Source organism: Zootermopsis nevadensis, unplaced genomic scaffold (assembly GCF_977971745.1).
Source record: "Zootermopsis nevadensis isolate Lab colony 2312 unplaced genomic scaffold, Znev_1.0 Znev_ptg000012l, whole genome shotgun sequence".
Classification (NCBI taxonomy): domain Eukaryota; kingdom Metazoa; phylum Arthropoda; class Insecta; order Blattodea; family Termopsidae; genus Zootermopsis; species Zootermopsis nevadensis.
This window is the reverse complement of record NW_028259144.1, coordinates 477,556-501,156: the sequence shown is the minus strand read 5'-3', so window position 1 is coordinate 501,156 and position 23,601 is coordinate 477,556. Positions and strand designations below refer to the sequence as shown.

The 23,601-nt window shown below is 44.2% G+C and overlaps 2 protein-coding genes across 9 annotated transcripts in view; both read left to right on the top strand.

Annotated features, from left to right (window-relative positions):
- Positions 1 to 89: 89 nt before the first annotated feature.
- Positions 90 to 2,447, top strand: RpL18A (ribosomal protein L18A). The gene is made up of 3 exons (XM_022071431.2): positions 90 to 242; positions 1,568 to 1,747; positions 2,075 to 2,447. The coding sequence occupies exons 1-3, from the start codon at positions 225 to 227 to the stop codon at positions 2,408 to 2,410; spliced, it is 534 nt and encodes a 177-aa protein (XP_021927123.1). The 5' UTR covers positions 90 to 224; the 3' UTR covers positions 2,411 to 2,447.
- Positions 2,448 to 3,948: 1,501 nt separating this feature from the next.
- The window catches only part of kst (spectrin beta chain, non-erythrocytic 5 kst), a 47,644-nt gene continuing 27,991 nt past the window's right edge, over positions 3,949 to 23,601 (top strand). For 2 of the 8 annotated variants that reach the window (XM_087348155.1, XM_087348153.1), the window contains exons 1-21: positions 7,993 to 8,293; positions 8,399 to 8,541; positions 8,692 to 8,859; positions 12,237 to 12,353; positions 14,077 to 14,185; positions 14,276 to 14,440; positions 14,638 to 14,750; positions 15,464 to 15,651; positions 15,926 to 16,151; positions 16,541 to 16,672; positions 17,203 to 17,424; positions 17,613 to 17,821; positions 18,084 to 18,261; positions 18,801 to 18,812; positions 19,769 to 19,969; positions 20,316 to 20,528; positions 21,039 to 21,450; positions 21,672 to 21,766; positions 21,958 to 22,107; positions 22,656 to 22,846; positions 23,115 to 23,466. In XM_087348155.1, coding sequence (XP_087204281.1) covers positions 8,239 to 8,293; positions 8,399 to 8,541; positions 8,692 to 8,859; positions 12,237 to 12,353; positions 14,077 to 14,185; positions 14,276 to 14,440; positions 14,638 to 14,750; positions 15,464 to 15,651; positions 15,926 to 16,151; positions 16,541 to 16,672; positions 17,203 to 17,424; positions 17,613 to 17,821; positions 18,084 to 18,261; positions 18,801 to 18,812; positions 19,769 to 19,969; positions 20,316 to 20,528; positions 21,039 to 21,450; positions 21,672 to 21,766; positions 21,958 to 22,107; positions 22,656 to 22,846; positions 23,115 to 23,466 — 3,651 coding nt within the window. In that variant the 5' untranslated portion in view covers positions 7,993 to 8,238. Of the gene's footprint in view, positions 4,169 to 7,991; positions 8,294 to 8,398; positions 8,542 to 8,691; positions 8,860 to 12,236; positions 12,354 to 14,076; positions 14,186 to 14,275; positions 14,441 to 14,637; positions 14,751 to 15,463; positions 15,652 to 15,925; positions 16,152 to 16,540; positions 16,673 to 17,202; positions 17,425 to 17,612; positions 17,822 to 18,083; positions 18,262 to 18,800; positions 18,813 to 19,768; positions 19,970 to 20,315; positions 20,529 to 21,038; positions 21,451 to 21,671; positions 21,767 to 21,957; positions 22,108 to 22,655; positions 22,847 to 23,114; positions 23,467 to 23,601 lie in introns of those variants that run through there. The other 6 variants (XM_087348156.1, XM_087348159.1, XM_087348158.1 and 3 more) reach the window with 6 other exon arrangements.

The following is a 23,601-nucleotide window of genomic DNA, read 5'->3' as shown; positions in this document are numbered from 1 at the left end:
AGAAAAGCACACAAAATGTAAAAAATGGATTGGGTGTGGGTACAACCGGCGTATATCCAACTAGAATGACTTAGCTGGGTTTTGAAATTTTCGCGGCCGGCCGTGCAAAGACATCACCTGCCAAACCAGCTAATAAGTAGTGTTGGTATTGATTGTATTGACTGTGGCCGTTTAGTTTATCCGTGATAGTTTCCCTTCCGTTTCCGTTCCTGCAACTAAGCAGCATGAAAGCTAAAGGAGAGGTAATTAAAATGTATAAAAATAATCTGTTATATACTTGTGTTAGGGAAAGTACTAAATAATGACACACATATATTTCTTGTAGTTAAGGAAACTTTTTCTTCCTCAGAAATACACGAAACGGCCATTTTGGATGTTGCATGGGCATGTGGCGATTCCTTTGCTATTGTTTGTTCGAAAGTAGTTTCTTAGTCCCATTTGAAGTGATTGTTATGATATTATTCGTTTGAAAAATTAGAAATGGTTCCCTAGATCGGAAAAGACGTGTGCTGATTTTGCGAGTATGTAGTGTGACATGTTTCTCGATATGGCTCCTATGCAAAGTATAGTACTTCAACTCTTACCATGACATGAGGTATAATGTTCTCTTGTGACAGTTAAAAAGTATTCCATGTACAAATTCATTGGCGTTATGGCACATGCTTACAGAATAGAATCTCTGTAAACATTAGGAATTGCTTCCATGTAGCCAGTGAGTATTTATTAGCTTTAATAATACTTATAATTCACAGGTTAGAATTACTTTAAAATGAGAGCCTTATGCAGTTAGTACAAAAAGCAAATATGATATTCACACATCAACTGCTAACGTTACAGGCTGTAAAAGTGGAGACTGTTATGCTGAGCTGTCTGTTAAAATTAAACCCTGTACAGTAAACCCTTGATTTCACAGGCTGATAAGGAGGAAGAGTTGTCTGCTAATGCCAATTGCCCTTTAAATTGCACAGTTGCTTTTGTGATACCAGTAATGCATCCTCAGGCCATAATTTACATTATAACACAATTAAACAGATTTGTCACATGAACAGGACACCTACATGACACAAGATTCATTAAACCACTACAGTATAAAGAATTCAGATAAACTTCACATACTTGTTATGACTGATAGAAGAGTTAATGTAAGATTTGAGGTTTTCACAGTGGTGAATATGAAGATTTCTATCTTCTGGGTTGTTGCGCTGTGTAGTCTGGTTGATGTTAACCAACATTTCAGAGGTCATACTGTCTCCGTCATCAGGGCGATATATCTACATATTCATTGCCCTGATGACGGAGGCAGCATGACCTCTGAAACGTTGGTTAACATCGACCAGACTACACAGCGCAACAACCCAGAAGACAGAAATCTTTATACTCACCACTGTGAAAACCTCAAATCTTTTGTAATGCATTAATCATGTGAAATATTTTTATCAAGTGTACCTGACATTTGATTTGGAGGTGTCTGTTTCTTGCTCTGCTTTATAACCTCTGTCCTTATATTTGAATGCTAGGGTTGCACTTTCTTTGTCTTCAGTACATTATTTTTTTTTCTGTTTTCCAGTTGAAAGAGTTTGAAGTAATTGGGCGTAAACTGCCAACAGAAAAGGAGAAAGTGACTCCTCTGTATAAGATGAGGATCTTTGCTCCTGATGCCATTGTGGCAAAATCAAGGTTTTGGTATTTCCTTCGTCAGTTAAAGAAGTTTAAAAAGACAACCGGAGAAATTGTTTCCATAAAACAGGTGAGTGATTAGTTATATGCAGTTTGTTACAAAGAAATTGTTTTGATTTACTTTTTGTAACTAAAATCTGAAAACAGTGCAGGTTAATGTACTCAAGGTTTGTGTTTCAAACTTTGGATAAAACTGCTGCTGTGTGAACTTGCTTAGTTCCAGATAAATGCTGTGAATGAATCATCCTTGACTTGACCCATCCTCTGCCTTTAATCGCTCATTCCACATAACCTTTGCAGATTCAGACATCCACAGAAATTATTTTGGTTTGATGTAGAGGGTGACATTAAACTGTGAAGGCTGCAAACTCCAGTCATTTTCATTTTTGATGTCCAGATTCCAGAGAAGTCCCCTGTCAAGATTAAGAACTTTGGCATCTGGCTGCGTTATGACTCGCGATCTGGCACTCACAACATGTACCGAGAGTATCGTGACCTAAGCGTATCTGGGGCTGTGACCCAGTGCTACCGGGATATGGGGGCTCGGCACCGGGCCCGAGCACACTCGATCCAGATCATCAAGGTGGAGCAGGTGAAGGCTGCCAACTGTCGACGTCCTCTGGTCAAGCAGTTCCACAATTCCAAGATCAGATTCCCTCTGCCGAAACGTATTCAGCAGAGGAACCTGTTGCCTCGCTTCTCTGTGAGGAAACCTCGTACCTATTTCATGTAGCACATTTATTAGATAAATAAAGGTGTTGTCAAATGTACAGTGGTGGCTTGTTTATTTATAAATCAAGGGAAATTGTGCTAATAATTTGTAGTTGGCCAATACTGTCTCAGCTGTGGTACTCTGGACTTACTACATATTTGCTGAGTTTCGTTGGCTGTTGTAGTAGGTGTGCGGTACAGGAAATACTATATCATAATTCTAAACTTTAACAGTTTTCAGTGGAATTTACTTCTAGCATTTTTCTGCAGTGTTTAACTTACATGTTGTGTAATCTACGCCACGTGTCCCTAGTTTATTTTCAGAGAAAGATGAAAAAAAAATGTATTTATTCTACAGTATGATTATAGGCTTTGAGGTTTTCATGGCAGTGAGTCTGAAGATGGCTATCTTCTGGATTGTCATGCCATGTAGTCTGGTAGAAATGTACCAGTGTTTCAAAGGTGCTTGCTGCCTGCCTCCATTATCAGGGCAGTGAGTTTGTTTGTGCATAGACCTCAGATCTTTCAGAGACCAAGAAATGAAGATATCTTCAATTTTGTAAATCTGTAACAATCCTGGAGTTGTTTCCATTCCATAATAAATTATGCTGCAACAACAGATGGGTAACCTCGGCTAGCTGGCGCAATGATGAAGGTATGACAGTCTTGCCTCGGGTAGTAGAGAAACCACTTGGGTATCAACAAAATGGTTCAAAAACAGGAAGATATGTAGATGGTGGTAGATGTTGATCTTTTAGCAGGAGCACATGACAGTAGTTTTTTGACTAATAGGGCTAGAGCTGACAATATCAATATAGTCATACCCAGAGAGTGGCAACTGTTATATGTGGGAAGAATTCAACAGATGATGCAAAATCTGTGAAGTATTAACACTATTTTGATGTATATAGTCTTGTAATATACAGGCTGAATGAACTAGGCTAGCTATGTGAAGAAGTTTTAATCCAAATGATGAATGCACAGATTCTCCAAAATGTTGGATTACAACTCTGTTCTGACATAGATTTTCACCCAAGAGGACTTGATTGCACAGTCAGTGTGAAAGCTTCACGTCTGAAGTTTGGGACAAATATTCAGTGCCTTAAAATGTTTTACATTGTGTACTCAGCATCTGCCTCTTGGTCTATTCATCCATAGCTTACATTGCAGTAGTTAAATATTTCCATACCAAGTGCTTGAAAGAGGATAGCAGAAGAGATGTTAATAGGTTGTGTAGGATTGCATAAAAATGTAACGGCAGGTTTCTAAACATGAAATAAAATTAAACTGCAATATTCATATTTGACGCGTAGTAAGTTTATTGGGACAGGAAAGTGATTATCTGGTGAAAATCGACTGTCGATTACGATATTGCATTCTCAGATTGTTACTGTAATACAATTGTCAATGACGGCGTGAGGTACGTTGATGCTATAGTTGACTCTTTTTCCCACCCCTGTACACAGTCGTCGTCAATTGTCTTTCAACTATCCAGTAGATGGCAGCTAGAGCTACATATCCGATTTCCGGTTTCACTAATATACATGCCTTCTAACAGATGGCGTCACAGACATTCTCGTAAATATGGAGAAACAATATCTGTATTCGGCACCTGCTTAGCTCAGGCCAATGTTGACAGTTTGAAACCGCGTAGTGTGTTTTGTGCGTGATTGTGACATTAAATTTTGTGATCAAGTACATTCTCAGTGCTTGAAGTGCAGTTTATGTGGCACGTGAATCTGTAGAAAGCCGCTGTCCAGTTGTGTTGGATTGTTCGAAGGTAAGGAAGCTGTAGTTGTGGAATCTTGCATGAGGGAGTGTCGCACCTAGCCGGCCTTCAAACTGAGGGGTCTGATGTTCATATAAGAGCCCCGTCTTTTTATTTTTCGCTACTTCACTCAACAAGCCGTTCATTTGCTGTGTTTGTGAAGAAATTACAATAACGGGACGCTTAAATGCGCATTGTTTTGTCACTGTCGGAATGATTGGGTCAAATTTAATTATGTCTCGTGACGTATCAGCCTCCAGGGGTGACCAGGTCAATGCCCATTCTTTGAGCATGTGACTGCAGGAAAGATGCTTGGTTTCCACGAAAGACGGAGAGGTCTTGTGAAATGCTAGAACAGGAAATTTCGATGTGTCGCGTTGTATGGCAGGGGCGTTTGTTCAGAGGTCATTTGTTCGAGCCTGCCGTCCGCCATGTCAGGATCTGATTCAGCAACATATTTCCGCGGGACGGTGCGCTGATGTCATCATTTCAGTGGGCTACAACGACAGATCGCGCCACAAGCAGTGTGGGTAATAATAATAATAATAATTTGAATAGTTTTTAAAACTTTCGCCGTTTTTGTAATCTACCACGTCCGGGCCGTTCAGATGATTTATATACCAATCACCTTGACATAATCACAGTTTTGTGATTGGAAACGGAGGAGTTTGATCTGCATTGTGACTTATACGGAACGAGCCAGTGACGAACCTCCGGTGTTCTTGGTTGCTTTGTGAGTCCCACTTTTCAGTTCAGGAACAAAGAGTGTTCCCAGGGCGTGTGGTGCCCATAAGATGCCCTGCTAAGACCTCCCCACCCCTTCTCATTTCGGCCCACGAGACCACGCAGCGACATTAAGTGACAGTTCAAATTTAAAACACGGGAACTGGCCTTGATGTTCAGTCATTGCAAACATAACCCCACAGCTGCTGTGTCTAGGGAGTGGGAAAGTGCGCCCCTTCGGATGTCATTCTATATTCAACACTCCAGAAAATGTTATAAATAGATTTGCATGATTCCTTGTGTTTTATAAAGTTCAATTTGAACTGCACCCAAAGCAAAAGTATAGATTGTACCAAAATCACATTCGCATAACAATTATGCTCCATATTTATTCTAATTCCGTCAGGTAATTTTGGATTGGACAAACACGAGCTTTACGTTGCGCGTTCACAGCGTGTCAAGACAACTCGTGTTTGTTGTGCCGGATCAAGGAGCAACGCTTGTAAACGTGTGGAGCCCCGTCTCCACGCCCGGATCGCTCTCTTTGCCTGAACATTGCAGGTGGAATGATGGGCGTGTGTCTGTGGAGCGCCTTCCGGTATTCCCATTTCAGTTAGTACGCAGTTGACGGAACAGGCCATTTTTCAGCGGGCCAGGAAGAACCTGTTCTTCCCGTCTGGGCAGGAAATTGCGAGAAGGTGGCTGTCTTCTGGATTGTTGCGCAGTGCAGTCTGGTAGGAGTTTACCGACGTTTCAGATGTCCTTGATGCGTCCATCACCAGGGTTGACTCATCGTCCTGATGATGCAGGCAGAAAGTAACCTGTCTCTGAAACGTCGCTAAACTTCTACCAGACTGCACTGCGCAACAATCCAGAAGACAGCCATTCGCCTAGAATGTCCGATCTGTGTAAGGCTAATTCCGCCTCCCTCGAGAGACGAACGTTCCAAAGAATTCATCCGAGGCGTTGTGTAACATCTCCCAACTTAATTTTACGTGGTGTTTGGTCTCCCCTTGTTGGCTGTCCGGAACTGTTTGTTCTCGTAAGTATTCAGTGACTACTGGCAAGGAGGCCTTTAAACCCCGGTGGTAACTTTATGTACCATCTGCTTTGAAGGTTGTTAACTCTGCGTGTTACCCGCAAGGCGTGTAAATGTGATTCTTGGAATAAACACGATTTTATAACTGAACAGCGTTAACCAGTAGTTTGTTGTCATGGAGACGAGTTATGTTCTCTTCGCGGTACGAACTGAATTCTTATATATTTAGAGGATATTTGAGTTCAAAATGCAATTAGATACTGCCAGATCTTCGTACGATTTGATTTCTTGGCATAAACCGGCCTTTTCGTGTTGCAAATTACGAACATGCCAGTGTGCAGACAGAAGAAGGGGTCGGACGAATTTCTTATTGTGGTTTTTTCTGCGGTACGGAAGGGTTTGAGGGAAAACGCGTGCCGCTTCTCTGTTGAGGTCCTTCTGCGGTTGCGCTACGTTCTTTCTTTTTAATTTCGGAACAAGCCGGTTGAAGCCTTGCTGCGTCTCGCGGACCGTCACTTGTCCGGATTCCCGTGCGCTGACCTGCATGAAGCAGGATTCTTCGTACAAACAACGGAGGGCAACGCCCCCCCGCATCTCTGCGTGCAAAGAACGCCTTGACCAGTACTGTGACCGTGATTTATATGGTTCATAACCGTTTGCGATGGGTGAAGTGGTTTTCTCTGATGATGAGGGCTGTAACCACCTCCGAAACGTCGGTCATGCTAGAAGATCGCCATCTTCAGACTCGCCACATAAAGTATTCGATACAGACGCCTCTGTGTTGGCGTTTTGCCGTGTAGACTTTAGGTGCATCGGCAAACATCATCTTGAACGCCCGTAAGGTCGAATCCTGCTCACAGATAAATGAGACTTGCCCCAGAGCGGGGCGCAGTCACCTGCAAGCAAAACAAGACGTGTTTGTTCGTCGACTCGCGGGTACAGGGCTGTGAATGAGGACGGCTGTTGCGAACAGGTTCGGCCATTGCTCAACAAGTCTTTCGGTGCCAGCGAGAGGCGACCTAGTTCTCGATTGAACTGGGCAGTTCCTCGTGTCCATCAGAGGAGGACAGAATGCGTCCTTAGATGATGGAGACGCGACCTAGTGGCATTGTCGTGTGACGGGCGTGGTCGTCTCCTTGGTGACCTTGCGGTGCCAGGTGACCGGCGGAGCGGAATGTCTGCTCTACAGGGTGCCTTCAGGTCTTACGTGAAACTGGCAGGACTGGTGCGAACCCAAAGTTCGTCTGAATCGGGCGTACCTGCGAACAAGGACGTTCGGTTTGCGACCCCTGGGCGTGCATTTGGAAAACCGAGCAAAGGGAGAGCTCCCTTTATCTTATCTTGCCCTGTCTCGGTGTGAGGAATGCACAAACACAGGAGGCGTTGCTGTGGCAATGGAACCGGATTAAGATTTCGCAAGGCCGCCATCTGCGATAACGACGAGTCTCTTGTGGAAATAACGCTTTGAACATTAAAGATTTGTATTTTGGACAATTTCATGACACAAGAAGATTTATCATCGTGTCGGGTTGAGACTAGCTCGATGAGGAGGGCTTTTTCTGCCCTCAAACCGGCGACCTGAAGACGGACACAGAACTGTCTTCCGAAAGAACAATTTGTCGCATTGTCTTGTTAATTTAAGTATACCTTTTGGATTCACGTAGATTGCACCTTTATGGAGACAGCTCTTTGGCACGAAGTGTAAGGGCAAATCAAATGTAGGAGTTGGACCGTTTTTACGCAGTTCTCCGGCGCGCAGGTTGGCTCTTCTCCCCTTTTCCCCCTTGTGGTCTGCAGCGCGGCTAACACAGCGGAAAGCAGGCTTTATAGGTGTAAACGGAATTACGAAAGCCTTGGTAGAATGATGCCTCGCGTTCGATTCGATTGGCAGAGCTGATAGCAGTGCCATCTGTTGAAAATTGCCCGCTGTCGGGGGGGGTCTCGCATTTCTCGCCACTTCCGGCCAGATTGACGCGCCCTGCGGCAACGGAAGTGGATGGGAGTCTTGTGTTTGTTTTCTTTCCGCACGTGTGAAGGGGTTTCCGGAAGACAAGTGCGATCCGAGCTGCGCCGAATCTCGACATCCGAGGAGGATTCGTGAGTCTCGTACTCATTTGAGCAGTTTCAAAACAAGAAAGAAAAATAATGCTCATGCATTAAGACAGTGTTGCGGTCTCTTGTTCCGAGGAACTCGTGCTTGACGGCAACACCGAGGTCGTCGGTGCGCCCGGGTGTGAGGACTGATGTGTGTCTTGTGTTATCTGCGAGATAACGCCGGTCGATAAGCTCGTGAAGTCTCAGCAGCATCAGTGTGGACAGCATGGCCACGACGGGTTGGAGACCGTCTGGACCCAGGAGTCCGCGCTTCGGACGCAGTAAGCTACTTTTTTTGGGGGTGGGGGGGGGGCAGAAGCGAGACACGTTTGAGGTCGAGAGAAGTTTCTTGTGGATTTGTGATAATTGTGCGTCGTGTGTTGCAGGCGTGACGCAGTATGGCCCAACCATGACGCAGCGTGAGGATGTCATCAAGTTCGAACAAGGCCGCATCAGGGCGCTGCAGGAGGAGCGGCTGGCCATACAGAAGAAAACATTCACGAAATGGATGAATTCGTTCCTGCTCAAGGTACGTCGTCACTGAATCCGTTTCTCTGTCCAGGGGCTCCAGTGTTTTATACGCACCCTCCAGCCTTGCACTCCCGTTCGCTTGAATTCAGTTTTTGGCGAAGCGGCTGACGGCACTTGGAAATGAGGAGGAAAGTTTTGATTTGCGCAGGCGCGGATGGAGGTGGAGGACCTGTTCACGGACTTGGCGGACGGCAAGAAGCTCCTCAAACTCTTGGAGATCATCTCCGGGGAGAAACTGGGCAAGCCGAACAACGGCAAGATGAGGGTGCACAAGGTGGAGAACGTCAACAAGAGCCTCGCGTTCCTCCACACCAAGGCAAGTTCAAAATGGCGGCTTGGCGTCCTGCTTCGGCCCCCGAAATTGCAGATCTCTCGCGTAAACACGACTTGGTATTGAAAATGGCGGCCCACTTGTGCTTTGTTGTGACGGACAGCGGAAACGAGCGAAGATGGCTGTCTTCCGGGACGATGCGCCGACGTTTCAGAGGTGATGGCGTTACAACCCAGACGACAGCCATCTTCGTTCTGTTGAAACGTCGAGGGCTCGAGGCATTTGTGCCGCTCGGTTGCAATGGACGGAGGTGCGGGATGAATCTTTCATATGAAATAGTTCGCCGTTGAATGTCAGCCTCCTGGATTGCTTGCTCCTGCGGGCATCGGCCGCCCGCTGTGTGGGGTCACTGCCCCCCTGCAGGTCAGTTGACGGTGCTAGTGAAGCTCGCCGCCTTGCCGACCGCTTCCTCTTTGTCTCTTGAAACCGTTGCCCGAACTTTACAAAATTTGGTACCCATTGTCTTCCTGAAACGAGCACGAAAGAAAAATTAAAATTAAAATTAATGGCCGTGGGGGATAATACAAGTTGAAGTGAGGAAAGTTACCCCCGCGTTTTTAATTTTTGCTCCTACCCCTAAGATTCATCAGCAAGGACCTCGGAAACTACGGTAAACTCCTACCAGACCTCACGGCGCTACAGCTGAGAAGACAGCCATCTTGGTTTCTTTCTTACGCTTTTAATTATGGTTTATGTAGATCAGACAGCAGGACAGTGCCAGATGAAAAAGACTAATGAATTCGAAAGGAAGCGGTCGTGACGTAATTTAAGGTCGTATCCCGGCATTTGCCTGGAGGGGCTGAGATAATCCACGGGACCTCCGACCACGATGCTCGATTCGAAGCATGTTTTGATGAGGTAGAAGAATTCGAAAGGGAAGACGTTCTTTTGGGTAACCCTAAATTCGTCACGTGTGCTGGAATTGTCTTGACTTTCTCCGCGGGCATTATGCTCGATATTCCCACGACGTCCTATTGTCTTGCATTGCAGATAAAGAGCCTTTGTAGGTCATGTCGTCTCTGTAGTGGACGGAACAAATGCCTCTTGAACATGCGGCTTTTGAAACAAGTGAAGTTATCTGTAAAATTGTAATAATTATTCTTTTCATTCTACATGCACACCCACCCAGCCTCTTATCCAGTGGGTACCAGGATCTCTTCCTGGGGGTAAAGCGCAACCGGGGCATGAAGCAGACCGCTCACCCCCATCCAGTGCCGAGGTCAAAAAAAGAGTAGGACCTATACCTTCACAACCCCCCCCCCCCAAGCGCTTGCTTGGCGTGTAGCGGGACTTTTCTTTATACACAGATGCAGCGCTTGGAAACAGAGTCTGTTGTTATTTATTTGATTATTATAGGCCGTAGCGTCAACACTTTGGCGCTGTGGTGTAGTGATGATGACTGAGATGAATTGAGGCAGACGGGAGAGGCTGAGGTAGATCATGGAAGGTCTCGCCTTGATTTTGTGTATAATGCTTTGAAACAGAAAGCTTACATTTAGCCATGAATGAGTTATAAATGGATTCCAAATGACAAAACTGGGTGGTGTTTGAAGATGGTTATTCTACGACCGAATGCCCGTGTCTTCCAGTCTGCTTCGTCACCTCTTGCTTCCTTGGGGGCAAAATGATGCATTGGAAGATGTCAGCTTTCTTGCCACATGAGATTCACAGTAAAGAAGTTGGCATTGTCAGGATTGATTCCCGCCAGCCAGGCACACGTCTTGTCTGACCATCAGAATCCAAATTGGAAAGAAAGTACTCCCCTCCGTACCTCACCTTCATTTTCTTGAAGCAGAAGTCAGTTTTCTGTGATGATGAACTCTCTCTCTCTCTCTCTCTCTCTCTCTCTCTCTCTCTCTCTCTCTCTCTCTGAGCTGTGCCACAAATTCACTGTTCCTCTGGAAAATACAAGTTTATCGGCACGAAAACTGTTTCCAGAGCTGATTCTCGTAAAATGTAAAGCTGTCAGGAGCGCGTGCAATTAGGGAATGTTGGGATGTGGTGGCAAAGTTCCGTGTGGTATGGTTCTTGGCATTAGATGGAGGTGAATGATGTGCTTCATTCCCAGGGAAGGATTCCCTGGTTAGGAGCAAAGTGCCATCGTCCTTGCTGCTTGCTTCCCCGTCATATCAGTTTACGACTTTATCCTGTTGAGAAACACTGAGTGGCTTGTGTTATCAGACGCATTAGACATTATCTGCCAGATACTGTTTGATCTAATTGTGTAATGCCTGTCAGGCTACATAACGTTCGCTTGATGACATCACAGCTGTTGCTGTAAGCACTAAGTCCCCTAAGTCAGTGGCAATTTGTTTGATGTATCCAGAGGGTTGAGCCCTGCCAGTGGACCCAGTTCTGTTCTACCACTTAATACTGAGACTCCTAAAAGGAGTTGCAGCCAGTCTCATCAGACATGCCATGAAATGTAATTTACAAGACCACCGAGTTGAGTCGAGTTGTGGATAGGCGAACAGTCTCTGCCTTTTTATCATGAGAAAGTGGTAATTGTTTGGGTGTCATTTGTGACAGGTTGCTGATAACTTTATTTAATTAGAAACTGAACTTTGAAATTAGCTGATTTGGTTTGTGTCTCCTTGAAGCTTACATGAGCCTGCTGACTTGTATGTTGGTAGTAACTGCTGAAACAGAGAACCATTAATGCTACAAGCTGCTCCCCCCCCTCCCCCTAGTCCACTATTGTGGCATAAGCTGGGACATATTAAACATGAAGAGATGGGACTGAACCGGCTAAGGAATAGGACATAACCTTGAACCTTCTGCTCTTTGTTTTGTTGGTGACATGCTGAAGTGAGGAGTTGGTCACAGATTTTTGAGTCAGACTGAACAGTTGAAGCAGCGGATCTAAGGAAGAGTTCTGCTCCGTAAAGATTAAATTTGATATTTGAAGTTGGTACTGAGGTAGCTCAGAGCTTAGTCAATGTTGTGGGTGGACAGCCAGGGTTTGCTCCTTGTCAGGGGCAGTGATTTCCCTCTTCGTGACATCGCGCCCGGACCGTCTGCGGGCCCACCTGCGCAGTGGACGCGGTGTATGAAGCAGCCGGAGCATGAATTTGACCATTCAACTTGGTCTAGTGCTGAAGTTAAGAATGCCTTTAGCCGTGCCTAAGTAATTAATCCCTTCGACAGCATTGCCCCTGCTGAGAACATTCCGGACATTGCTAATTCAGGATTGGTGGTGGTGGGGGGGGGGTCGTTGTGGGACTAATGTTACATGTTGGCGCTTTCTAAGCAGTGGCTGAACTGAATTCAAAATGTAAGGGCATATTGAATTGGACAGCATGTACTGACACTTTGCTTCCTCTAACAAACAGATTGTATTGGAGGTTGCATGCCTTTTTCAGGTTCGACTGGAAAGTATTGGTGCAGAAGATATTGTTGATGGGAACCCCCGTCTCATTCTTGGTCTGATATGGACAATAATCTTGCGCTTCCAGATACAGGAGATCGAGATCGATGTGGTAAGTCCGATCCTCGTGTTGTTTGTTTGTCATGACAGAAGTAACATGCAGATAACTTCATATTGTTTAATATTCTGGGGAATGGCACTTTCCTTCAAAATACTTTGATTCATAAATTAACAGGATTGGAAAGTTGTACTGTTTCGAGTGCACCGACATTCCAAAGGTGTCCCTCGTGCAAAATCTTGTAACCTCCGTCTATTCCTTGAAGGTAGGTGACATAGTTTGTGATGTCATTAAGAAGCCGATAGGTTCCGTTTTCATCATACTTCCTGTATTCTTACGCCAGTGGGAAATTCAAACACAATGGGTTTATACTTTTCTCACCAGATTGCAGAGGGATGGGTGATGACGTAAAAACAAGTTTTGCAATTGACGTGTTACTTTTTTTTTATGAACTATCTTATTGTTTCGGTTCACAAGTAATACTTTCCTAATCTGATGTTGACGTAAAATGTACAGTATTCATATTTCTGCGTGGGGAAGGCATACCATAATGAGCTTAAACCAGATGTGGAATCCTATGAGCCCTCGATGTTTTGCTTTTTTAGAGGTAGACGTGATGATAATGTAATGCACGCATCTGTGCCAGCCACGGGAACAGACGCTACTGAACATTACGGTTGGATTAGATAAGTAAAATCACTTGCAGCTGCAAGCGACGTTTATGCAGTAGTGATTGTGCCAACTTCGCATGTGGAAGTGATATATTATTTTGTAGTACAGTTTCTTACCTGGTGAATTGCAAGTCTGCATAACCATATTTAGACTGAACTTCAACCAGGCTAAACAGACTCCATTGTTGGTATGTATGGTAATATTGGCTGGTAATTTATTATTTTCAAATTTTTTTTTCTCGGAAGAAAGAATATCTGATAGCATTCATAAACTTAAATTCTTCAAGGATGTCTAAGACGTGGTAAAACTGAACATGCGGGTTTTATAGAATAAATGCGCCTCCAGACAAATATTTCCTGACTTTGATATTTTTATTATAAATAATAACATTTGTAATACAGTACTTGACACTGGAGAAATGTTAAAATTCTTTTCAGAAGAGTATAAAGCAATGAAGTTACACACGCTTTGCCTTCCCCTCCAATCAAGACTGCGAACAGAGTCCCTTATATGGGATTTTCTCCACTGAAAGGCAGTTCTTACTGATATTATTTACAAATGTAAATTTCTCTGGTTTTGTGAAGGTTTATAAGAAATTCTTGGAACAGAAAGCACTGGTAACTAGGAATGCCATGGAGGGGATCTCATTGAACATAAAAGACTTTACTTCTGTAAGGTTGCCTACATAACGTACGACAAAACTTGCTTCAGCAAATTGACGAGTGTAGGTCATTGTGGCGCTGATATGATCTGAAAGCATTGTTGCACCTCGGGTCATTTTTCTAATCTGATCCAAATGTATTGTTACACAACAGTGACTCTGGCCTTCCAGTTGCTTACTCCTTGTAGGAAAAACGTGACTGACAGTCAGACATCGATGAGCCCATACTTTACCCCCCCAATACTACAGCATAAAGAGCTTCTAGTAATTACATATTGTACATCCTGATAGTGCCATTGTCAATGTGGGTTGGCGTATAGTGACATCTAGGTTCGTCAGGTCTGAAAGATGAAGTAATGCCACCTCTGAAACAGCTCATAGAAACGTGTTTTAGAATAGGTGGAAATAAAAATATGCAGCTGTAAAGTAACGGCATGTTGGCAGGATGAGGAGAATGAGAGCAGTGAGAAGAAGTCCGCGAAGGACGCACTTCTGCTGTGGTGCCAGCGAAAGACGAACGGGTACCCGGGAGTCAGCATTCAGGACTTTACAGGTATCAGATTGCAAAGTTATTCTCTTTCGCAGTTGTCTCCTTTTACGTAACATGGCCAGATGACTCCTCATTATGCTGTCATGTGTGCAGGTTCATGGCGCAGTGGTCTTGGGTTCAATGCTCTTATTCATTCCCACCGCCCTGACCTCATCAACTTCAGTGCCCTGCAGCCATCTCGCCATATTGAAAACCTCAACAATGCCTTTGATGTTGCCAACAACGAGCTGGGCATCCCGCGGCTCCTGGATGCCGAAGGTCGGTTGCCGGAGAGATTGGGGGTGGGAATTGTTATGTTGTGAGACATCAGTTTGTAGTGACTGTACTGGAAATAATTTCAAGTATACCTGATTTGCTGCATAACATTATTTTGTACTTTTTCTAAGCTTAAAAGCTCGCCTTGTGCCCCAGTATGTACATTGGAGTCAGCGTCCCACTGTTCAATCACGTTTCAGATGTGGACCAGGCCCGGCCGGACGAGAAGTCCATAATTACGTACGTGGCTTCCTACTACCACACGTTTGCCAGGATGAAGAATGAGATGAAGAGCGGTCGTCGAATTGCCAATGTGAGTGCCAGAATCATGCTTTTATTTTTATTCAGGTCCGCCTGTTTATGCATTCCTAGATCAGCTTTTGCGTTTAGAAAACATTACAGTTAATTTTTTGTAAATCTTGTGCGGACTTCTTGTTTTCACTGTTTGATTCTTGACCTGTCATAAATTTTTGTTGTTCATATGCAACACTGAGTGGAATGTTTAATTACCATTTCAATCCAGGCTGCCAAAAATTACACAGCAGTGGAAGTGTAGACCCATGTTTTCACTAAACTTGTCGCCAGGATTAAGTCTCAGTTGAGTGAGACATGAGGTGAATGATGTTTCATGAGATTTAGCACAAACTAGTTGCCGTTCACTGTTCTTTAACTTCAAGTTTTTATTATAATTGTTTAATGTTGTATCAGCATTTGAGTTACTGCATAGGATTAAACAGAGAAAACGAATGGGAATTGTTTTATTCAATAAGTGATTATGATTCTGAACGCTTATGTGCTACTGTGCATTGTAATATTTTTTTTTTAATGCCTCTGGTTGCAGCGTTCACCACTGCAACAGAATTTTATTTTCCTGCAGGCTCGCAGAACATCAAAATAAGAGCTACATTTTGCCCGTTACATGTGCAAAGTAAAGACGGGCTCTACTGCATTGACTGCGTGGAGCTATCAGCCTTTTCTCCTCGGACTCTGTATCAAATTACTCTCGTGTCAATGTTGTGCCTGCAGATCGTGGGGCAGATGATGGATGCAGACAAGATGAAGGTGCACTACGAGCGCCTGACAACCGATTTGCTGGAGTGGATCGGCAAAAAGGTGAAGGAGCTTGAAGACCACAATTTCGCCAACTCCCTCGAAGGAATCCAGAAGGAGCTGTTGCTATTCAAGCAGTACCGCACAGTGGAGAAGCCCCCAAAGTGAGTGGAGAGAATGATGAAGAAATTCCAGAACATGGATGATTAAGATGGTTGTTTCGTGTCCTGAGGGAAGAACATAAGTTTGTGGTCACAGTCTGCAAGAGGATGAACTGAAGGAAGTAAAATATTGTGGTGTGATGGACATTACCTCAGTTGCAGTAAACAAGAATTTTGCTGGCTAAGTTTTTGTAAAAATGAACACTTGGAAGGCAGTGGTAAACATTAAATGTTTTCAGTGAATTGGGTTTCAGATGGTTTGGTTACTGTGTTGCAGGTACAAGGAACGCAGTGAGATCGAGGCACTGTATTTCCACATCAACACACAACTCAAGTCTCTGAACCAGCCGGCATTTGCACCTCAGGATGGGCAGCTCATACATGATCTGGAGCGCAGCTGGGAGGGACTGGAGCGCGCGGAGCATCGGCGAGAAGTTGCGCTGCGCCAGGAACTGCTTCGTCAAGAGCGACTCGAGCAGCTCAATTACAAGTTTGAGAGAAAGGTGAAAATGCTCAAGTTTTTAGCAAATAGCAATTTGCCGATTATTCATTTGAAGGCTGAATAATAAAGTAAAACTCTGGATATGCATGTTACCGATTGATTTAGAGTTTTCTGTCGTCTTGTCTGGCTTTCAAAATATGTATCATTTTGAATTACGCACCGCTTGTCCATTGCGTCGGTGTCGCTCGAGAACAGATTGCTGAGGAGAACGTGTGGCTCTAATAGAATGGCCCAGTTCCACAGAAACATTCTCACACCCGCATTGCAGGCTGTAATGCAAATCAGCTGTGAGCAAGTTTTATGGCTGAGATGGGTTGGCCAAGCTGTGTTAAACGCAGAGGTTATGGAAAGGGAGGGACCATTTGTGAGGCTGAAATATGCGTGTTGCAGAGTGTGCTTCGTGAGGGCTACCTCAAGGAAATGATCCAGGTGCTGTCTGATCCTCGCTATGGCAGCAACCTCACTCAGGTGGATGCCACAGTTAAGAAACATGAAGCCATCAGTGCTGACATACTGGCTAGGGTATGTGATTGACCTGTCCTCCTTCGCTGAACTTAAACATTTTAAGCTTTTTTACGACTGTGTTGGTTGACGGTGGGCATGTTGAACACAACGTTCACATATTCAGAGACCTGAAAAGCAAAATAAATTGAAGCAGACAAAATATTTACTTATCTTAATATTTTAAGATGCTTTATCATTTGCTGAAAACATTTAGCTTTGAATAATGTATGGTAATGTTATTCACAGTCTTGTCATTTGTTAATATGTAAATATTAAATATTAGTGTTGTGAAATCATGAGTTAACATTGTGCTGAACATGTAGCTTCGATGGGGAAAATAAAACTGTATGTAAACGTTATAGTCAGGAAACCTTGAAAGATGTCGGAGCTGGACGTGAAATATTGATATGGTTGGTAAGGAAACAGGCTGTGAGAATTGAACTGACTCAGTACCAGTTGTTATGCAGAGTTTGGTATCAATGGCGCTGTTCCGTTGGTTATATAATGTTCAGGTTCCTGATCCTGTCAAACTATGGCACATTTTGCAGGAGGAGCGGTTCCATGACCTGACAAACATGTCTGATGAATTGGTTCGTGAGAACTACCACGGGAAGGAGCGTGTGACACGTCGAGAAGAGGAGGTCCTGCAGCGGTGGCAAGAACTGCTGCTGCTTTTAGACAAACACAAGACCAACCTGACGATGCTGTGCGGACTGATGGCCGTGCTGCGAGAGATAGACACTGTTATGACCACCATTGCAGACCTGCATGTGGGTACCTCATGAAGTACTTGTAACATCATGCTCCAACATTAGCATTATCTGCCTTAACCAAATTGAAGTACTTCTTTCTACTTGTACAGATGAGGATCTGGCTGGCAAGAAAAGTAGTTTTAAAGCACAAAGCCTTCAGTAAAAAGTACCATTGCTGTGATACGGTCTGCAATTCTATTATTTAGGGAAACTTCCAGTCAGAGGATGTAGGTCCACACCTGCTTGCAGTGGAGGACCTGTTGCAGAAGCACAGCCTCGCAGAGCTACAGGTGACTTCCCTGGGGGAGGCGCAGCGTCGGCTTGGACGCCAGGCACAGCAGTATGTGAGCGGTGGCCATCGCGAGGCACCACTTTTGGAGCAGCGGCTTGGCCACCTCACCTCTGCCTATGACAGGTGATGGAGAAAAAATTCTGTTTTTTTTTAAACTCGTTGGCTTAACTGCAAGCACCACTGCTCCCTGTCCCAACTCAGTTTATATCCCCGCTACTTAGGTATGTCTTGATTTTAAGTGGCCTGTTTCCATAAGGATTTTTCGCAAAAGAATTTTGTTTGCATTTGTTGTTTCTTTCTCATCATAACCTTGATGTGACAGCTTTGACATTATGAGGTGAAGAGTACAAATTAGTAAGGTGTCCATTATGTACTTGCATTTCAGCCTGGTTGAAAGTAGTGAGGTCCGGCGGGCCCGGCTGGAGGACGCTCGCAACTTCTTCCATTTCCTGCAGGACCATGAGGAAGAGGAATCCTGGGTTGTGGAGAAGCAGCGCATCTGCAAGGCAGGTATCTCGGCCAAGGACCTGCGAGCCGTGCTCAGTCTGCAGCAGAAACACAAGGTAAGTTCATAGTGGTTTGTTTTGAGGAACACCCACTTTATACATATGAACCATTGTTCTCTTTAACTCTTGATTCACGTGCTGTGAAAACATGCCACAGTCTCTTCCTCTGGACACGCTATCAGATGCTTTCCTTGCTCGCAAGATTTGCCTTTTCATCACAGTCGTGCTACATAGTCTCTTCACGTAGTATAATGATATTAATTTCTTTACATTACCTGCTTCAGTCAGCAAATGGGGAACTGATGCTGTCTGAACAGTTCTTGTACAGTGTAAGAATTTCATTCCCAGCTTTAAGGTTCACTTGCTTAGAACTGCTAGTTGTCTTGTTGTATATTTGATTACTAACGTACATGCCAGTAAAAGTGACATAATTGTATATTTTGAATGCTAAAATGAGTCACTAGTAATGCTATGGTTGTGGTAGATTTCATTGCTAACACAGATCTGAACCATTGCTGTTCTAATGCCTTGTTATGCTATTTCTACTGTTGCATGCTGACACTACGCTAACACTGAACTTCCCTGCGCTGCACCAGACCAAGTTTCAGGTACTTGTGAATGTTGTCTGTCCTGCTATTATAATGCGTACTGCAAACCCAGACTGATCTCATAAGACGGGGCATCAGGAGTTGCCCGCGTGTCTGTCATTCCGGTCTGATGAGTGGTTCCGTAATTTAATTTTTATTGTTATTGGCTCCCATATCTGGTGTTAGGTTAGCACATAAATATTCATGATTTGCTGAATACTAACTTACGTGTATGTGATATGCAGTAAGATAATTCTGCAGCAAATGTAACTTGTTCAGAAATGTGTCCTTACATAACTGGCACGATGAATGTTCTGTTTGTTTCCTTTATGCTTAATTTCTTAAGTTAAATTTTTGTAGGGCAGTTAGTTTAAAAGAAATCACCAGTTGACTTTAATCAGGCAGCATAACCTAAATGATGTTATCAATTGCCACTCTATACTGATATTCCAATAACTTCATCACACACGAATGTAATGAACACTACGTGACACTGAAGCACACTAGAAAATACTTGTCGCAAGTGGTGAAAACAAATCATCTTTCTTTGTTTTTACATTTTATGTGGTGTAAGCATTATGTAGTCAACGTTGAACTATCTTTCGATAACTTTAACTAGTGTCCAGTATAGGACACAAGCTTTGAACCCATGGTTTCATCTGTAGTTGTAATTAATGCTCCATTATGCCCAATGAGATGTGGCACCCACATCAGCTACTGTAGAACAAAATCGATAGAATGGCTAAGAAAGCATGACCGATGTGGTCAAGAGATCAGGGTGTTTGCATCTTGTGTAATGGTATTGATAGATTAAGTATTATTCATTATTTTCATGTCGTTGACACCTGGGTTCAGTGCTAGGGCAAGTTGTGTAGGATGTACTGTTTGTTTTCCCTCGTGTTTTTCATTCTGCAGATGTTCTGCGTTTATCTGTTGCCACCTGACAATCTCCAGAGTAAATGTATGTAATGCCGCAGGCTCTGCAGGATGAGATGAAGGCAAGACGCCCCAAGTCAGAGCAGCTGTGTGAAGTGGGGCACCAGCTCATAAGCGACAAGCATCCTTGCTCACAGGAGATTCAGTCTCGCATCGACAGTCTGCAGGAACAGTGGAATATGTTGCAGGAATTGGCAGCACTGCGCAAGAAGCAGCTGGAGGATGCGGCAGAGGCGTATCAGGTGGGTACTGCGTGTCCCATGTTGCAAGTAGGAAGGGGTGCATGACTAAGAAGCAGAAGTTATCCTGGAAAGCCACGTGAGGATCACACTCTGTACAAAACGTGGCCATTGAGGAAAAGGAGAAGAAAACGTGACATCAAACAAATTTTCTTTTATATAATTTACTGCATGTGTTCACTTTCTGCATTAAATGACCATGTAACAACAAAACAGCAGTGGATTAAGATTATTTTGTATATTACAGAAAGTTTTGTGTAGTATCCTGCCAGCTGTGAGATTACAGGAAAATAGAAGAATTCAGTTTTATAGGTCTGTCAGTTCTCACCTGTTCTCTTGTCACCTGCAGTTCTATACGGATGCCAATGAAGCAGAGTCATGGCTGAATGAGAAGATGGCACTTGTTGCGTCAACAGACTACGGTGAAGACGAACCAAGTGCGCAAGCACTGCTGCAGCGTCACCGTGATCTCCAAGGGGAGTTGAATGCTTACAGTGGAGACGTAGCTAGCCTCAACAGCCAGGCCGAGAAGCTGGTGCAGGCTGGCATCTCAACTCTTGAGGTATCGTGCCTTGTCCATTTGCTTTGGTGTCTTGATTCCTGTCATACTTTTCCTGTGAGTGGAAGTTGTCTTTATTTAGTATAACTACCATGATTACAAGGTCTCGCTTGAAGTCTGTAGTTACTTTTCCTTTCAGGAGCATTGACTGTTGAAGCATGTGAAATTTGCTGTGAAGATAGGTTATCTGTAACTTTTATATTAAATACCATTTTATAGTGATACTGATGAATATAAACGTGCGTACGGCAAGAAATTTTGATAATTGAACTGTATAGCTGTCGGTTTTTTCTGCACAGAGACTGGGTGCTCTTGTGTGCACTTATTTAACTCAGATGAACTCTGAAGGTTCAACACTTCAGTGTGAGCTCCGCATCACCAAAAATTTTTGTGTTTGCATACATTTTATTATTATGTGCCTGTATCTGTCTCAGATTTATAAGCTATTTTCCCCCACCAAAATTGTGTCGATGCTAGTTACAAAGTTTGTCATCCTGTGGACTGTATGTGTAGCTCTGGTCTGAACCGGAGCCAGTACAGGAACTGGATCAGGAGGTGCGACTGGTGCCTCAGGATTACTGGGAGGAGGAGCCAGTGGAGCGCATTGAGCATCGCGTAGTGCTGGAGGAGCGCCAGGTGCCCCAGGTGCGCAGTCTGTACGCTTTCACTGGGCAGGGTATGACTATGGCAAAAGGTGAAGTGATGTTCCTTCTTAACAAGACCAACCCTGATTGGTGGAATGTGCGCAAGGCAGATGGCACTGATGGCTTTGTGCCTGCCAACTATGTGCGTGAGATTGAACCCAAGGTGGTGCAGGTCCAGGTACGTCGCCCGGAGAAGATCCGCGAGATGCGGCGCGTCAAGAAGTCGAGGATGGTGAAGCAAGTCGTTCCCACCCGTAGGGTTCAGCCCATGAAGTCTGTTGGTGAGTACATGGAGAGGCATCTGTATTTATTGCACATAGCGAAGTCTGATTGGCTGTAACAAATATTCTAGGAAAACTCCTTGAAGTGTTGAAGTGCTTGCAAGTGTTTGTGAAAGCATTTACAAATTGATCCCGCTCCCAATTTCTTTTTATCGGAAGTTGTTATCGACTGAACCGTGGATGAAAGTGGGACTCTTGTTGTCAACATGTTAATGTTGCAGGGCGACCAGAAAAGAGGAAATCAGAGGATGAGAACGTTGAAAAGCGACAGAATAAGATCAACACTACATACAACCAACTTCTTGATCTTGCACAGGTAAGTGATAAATTTGATTACTTGGTTAAAAATTTAAAATTTAGTAGTCATGAGTGTGTGATCTGTTTTGTTGTTTAGTTTGTAAACACGTGGTTTTATTATTGCTCATGATGTTAATTGTGTGGACCACACGTATTCATTTGTCACATTCCAAAAGCCAGTATAAATGTGATTATGTGTGTTATCTGCAGCGACGCCACGCTCTGCTGGAAGACTCGATTCATCTGTATGGGTTCTACAGAGAGTGTGATGACTTTGAGAAGTGGATCAAGGACAAAGAGCGCATGTTGCGAGCTGACGACTCGACCGATAATGTGGAGACTGCGAAGCGCAAGTATGAGGTGAGGGATTTGGCAGACGTGTTCCACTCTTACAATGCAGTTTCTTGCAGTGAATCCCAACCGGAACAAGCCACTAAGAAAGTCGGCAAGTGTCACAATCCACTATCAGTTTTCGTGGTGGAGTTGTAAATCAGATGTCAGACACTGCACTGTTTGTCAGTTGAATGAAATGATATGAACTGGAAATGACTGCTGCATTTTGTATTCTTTAACATCTAATTTGGTTTGTAAATTTTATTGGGAATGTTTTTATGTGGTGTATATGTGAATTGTGAATTGGAAAGCATGTGGTAGGCATTTCTAAGCCTGTATAAGTTCTTATTTGACAACTTGTCTGGAGATCCCAGTAAGGATAGCTGTCTTCTGGTCTAAGAAGTCATGGATTAATGTTGCATTTTACTGGACTAGGACACCGTTCGTTTGTTTCCTTGTTTAAGCTCTGCTGCTGCTGCTGCTGAGGTGTGTTGAGTGGTTGTATGCTGTATCACCCTATCAGTGGGAGTCAACAGGGTACTATGTATTTATTCCTTGTGCTTGATCTGTTGCAGAAATTCCTGACGGATCTCTCGGCCAGCGGCAAGCGCATTGAGGCCCTGGATGTGGCTGTCGAAGAGTTCGTACGCCAAGGCCATAGTCAGCTGGACAAAGTGCGTACACGACAGAAGCAAATCCACCAACTGTGGGATCACCTCAATTGGCTCAAGGGGCAAAAGGAGCGCAGCCTTGAGGGGGCTTCCAGGTGATTGTTTGTGAAGTGTTGTGAAAGGAAGAAATATTTGTTAGAATAAGGCCCCGTACACTTCATTCTGAACAGTAATAGTTGTCACCAAAGTAAGCGTGAAGACAGCTCTGACTTGGTATTTATAATTTTTCTGAGTCCCTAGCAGTAGGGCTAATCCTTGCTGGTTCATAGTTCACAGATTTCAGATATGCACCAGAACATTTCCAACCATAACATCACTGAGTTGGTTGTCAATTTCTTGATTCATTCTCACGGTATGTCGCAGTGTGGAGTTGTTCAACCGAACATGTGATGAGGCACGGGACTGGATGCTGGAGAAGATGACGCAACTGGACACGGCCGAGCTGGGGCCCGACCTCAAGACGGTGCAGGCGCTGCAGAGACGCCATCAGCACCTGGAGCGGGAGCTGGCCCCTGTGGAAGAGAAAGTGAACAGAGTGAACCTCTTGGCCAACTCTGTGAAGTCATCATATCCAAATGAGAGAGCAAATGTAAATGCACGCCAGAAGGAAGTACAGGACCTCTGGGAGAAGGTTAAAGCCAAGGCCATTGAACGCCGTTCTCGCCTGGAGGATGCTGTGGGCCACCAGATCTTTATGAATAGCTCCAAGAACCTGGTAGGTGATTGGAATGATTACGTATAAATGTTTTAACTGGAATACTTGGTTGCACCTGTAGGACCCGTTGTTGTGAGGACATTGTGTCACTAAAACAATCTCTGCTTTAACTCCCCAACTCATGTTGAGTGTTGA

What these genes read in the sequence shown, in the direction of transcription:
- RpL18A (XM_022071431.2), top strand. An exon ending in AAATTGTTTCCATAAAACAG is followed by an intron (nt 1,748 to 2,074) that starts GTGAGTGATTAG and finishes TTTGATGTCCAG; the next exon opens with ATTCCAGAGAAGTCCCCTGT.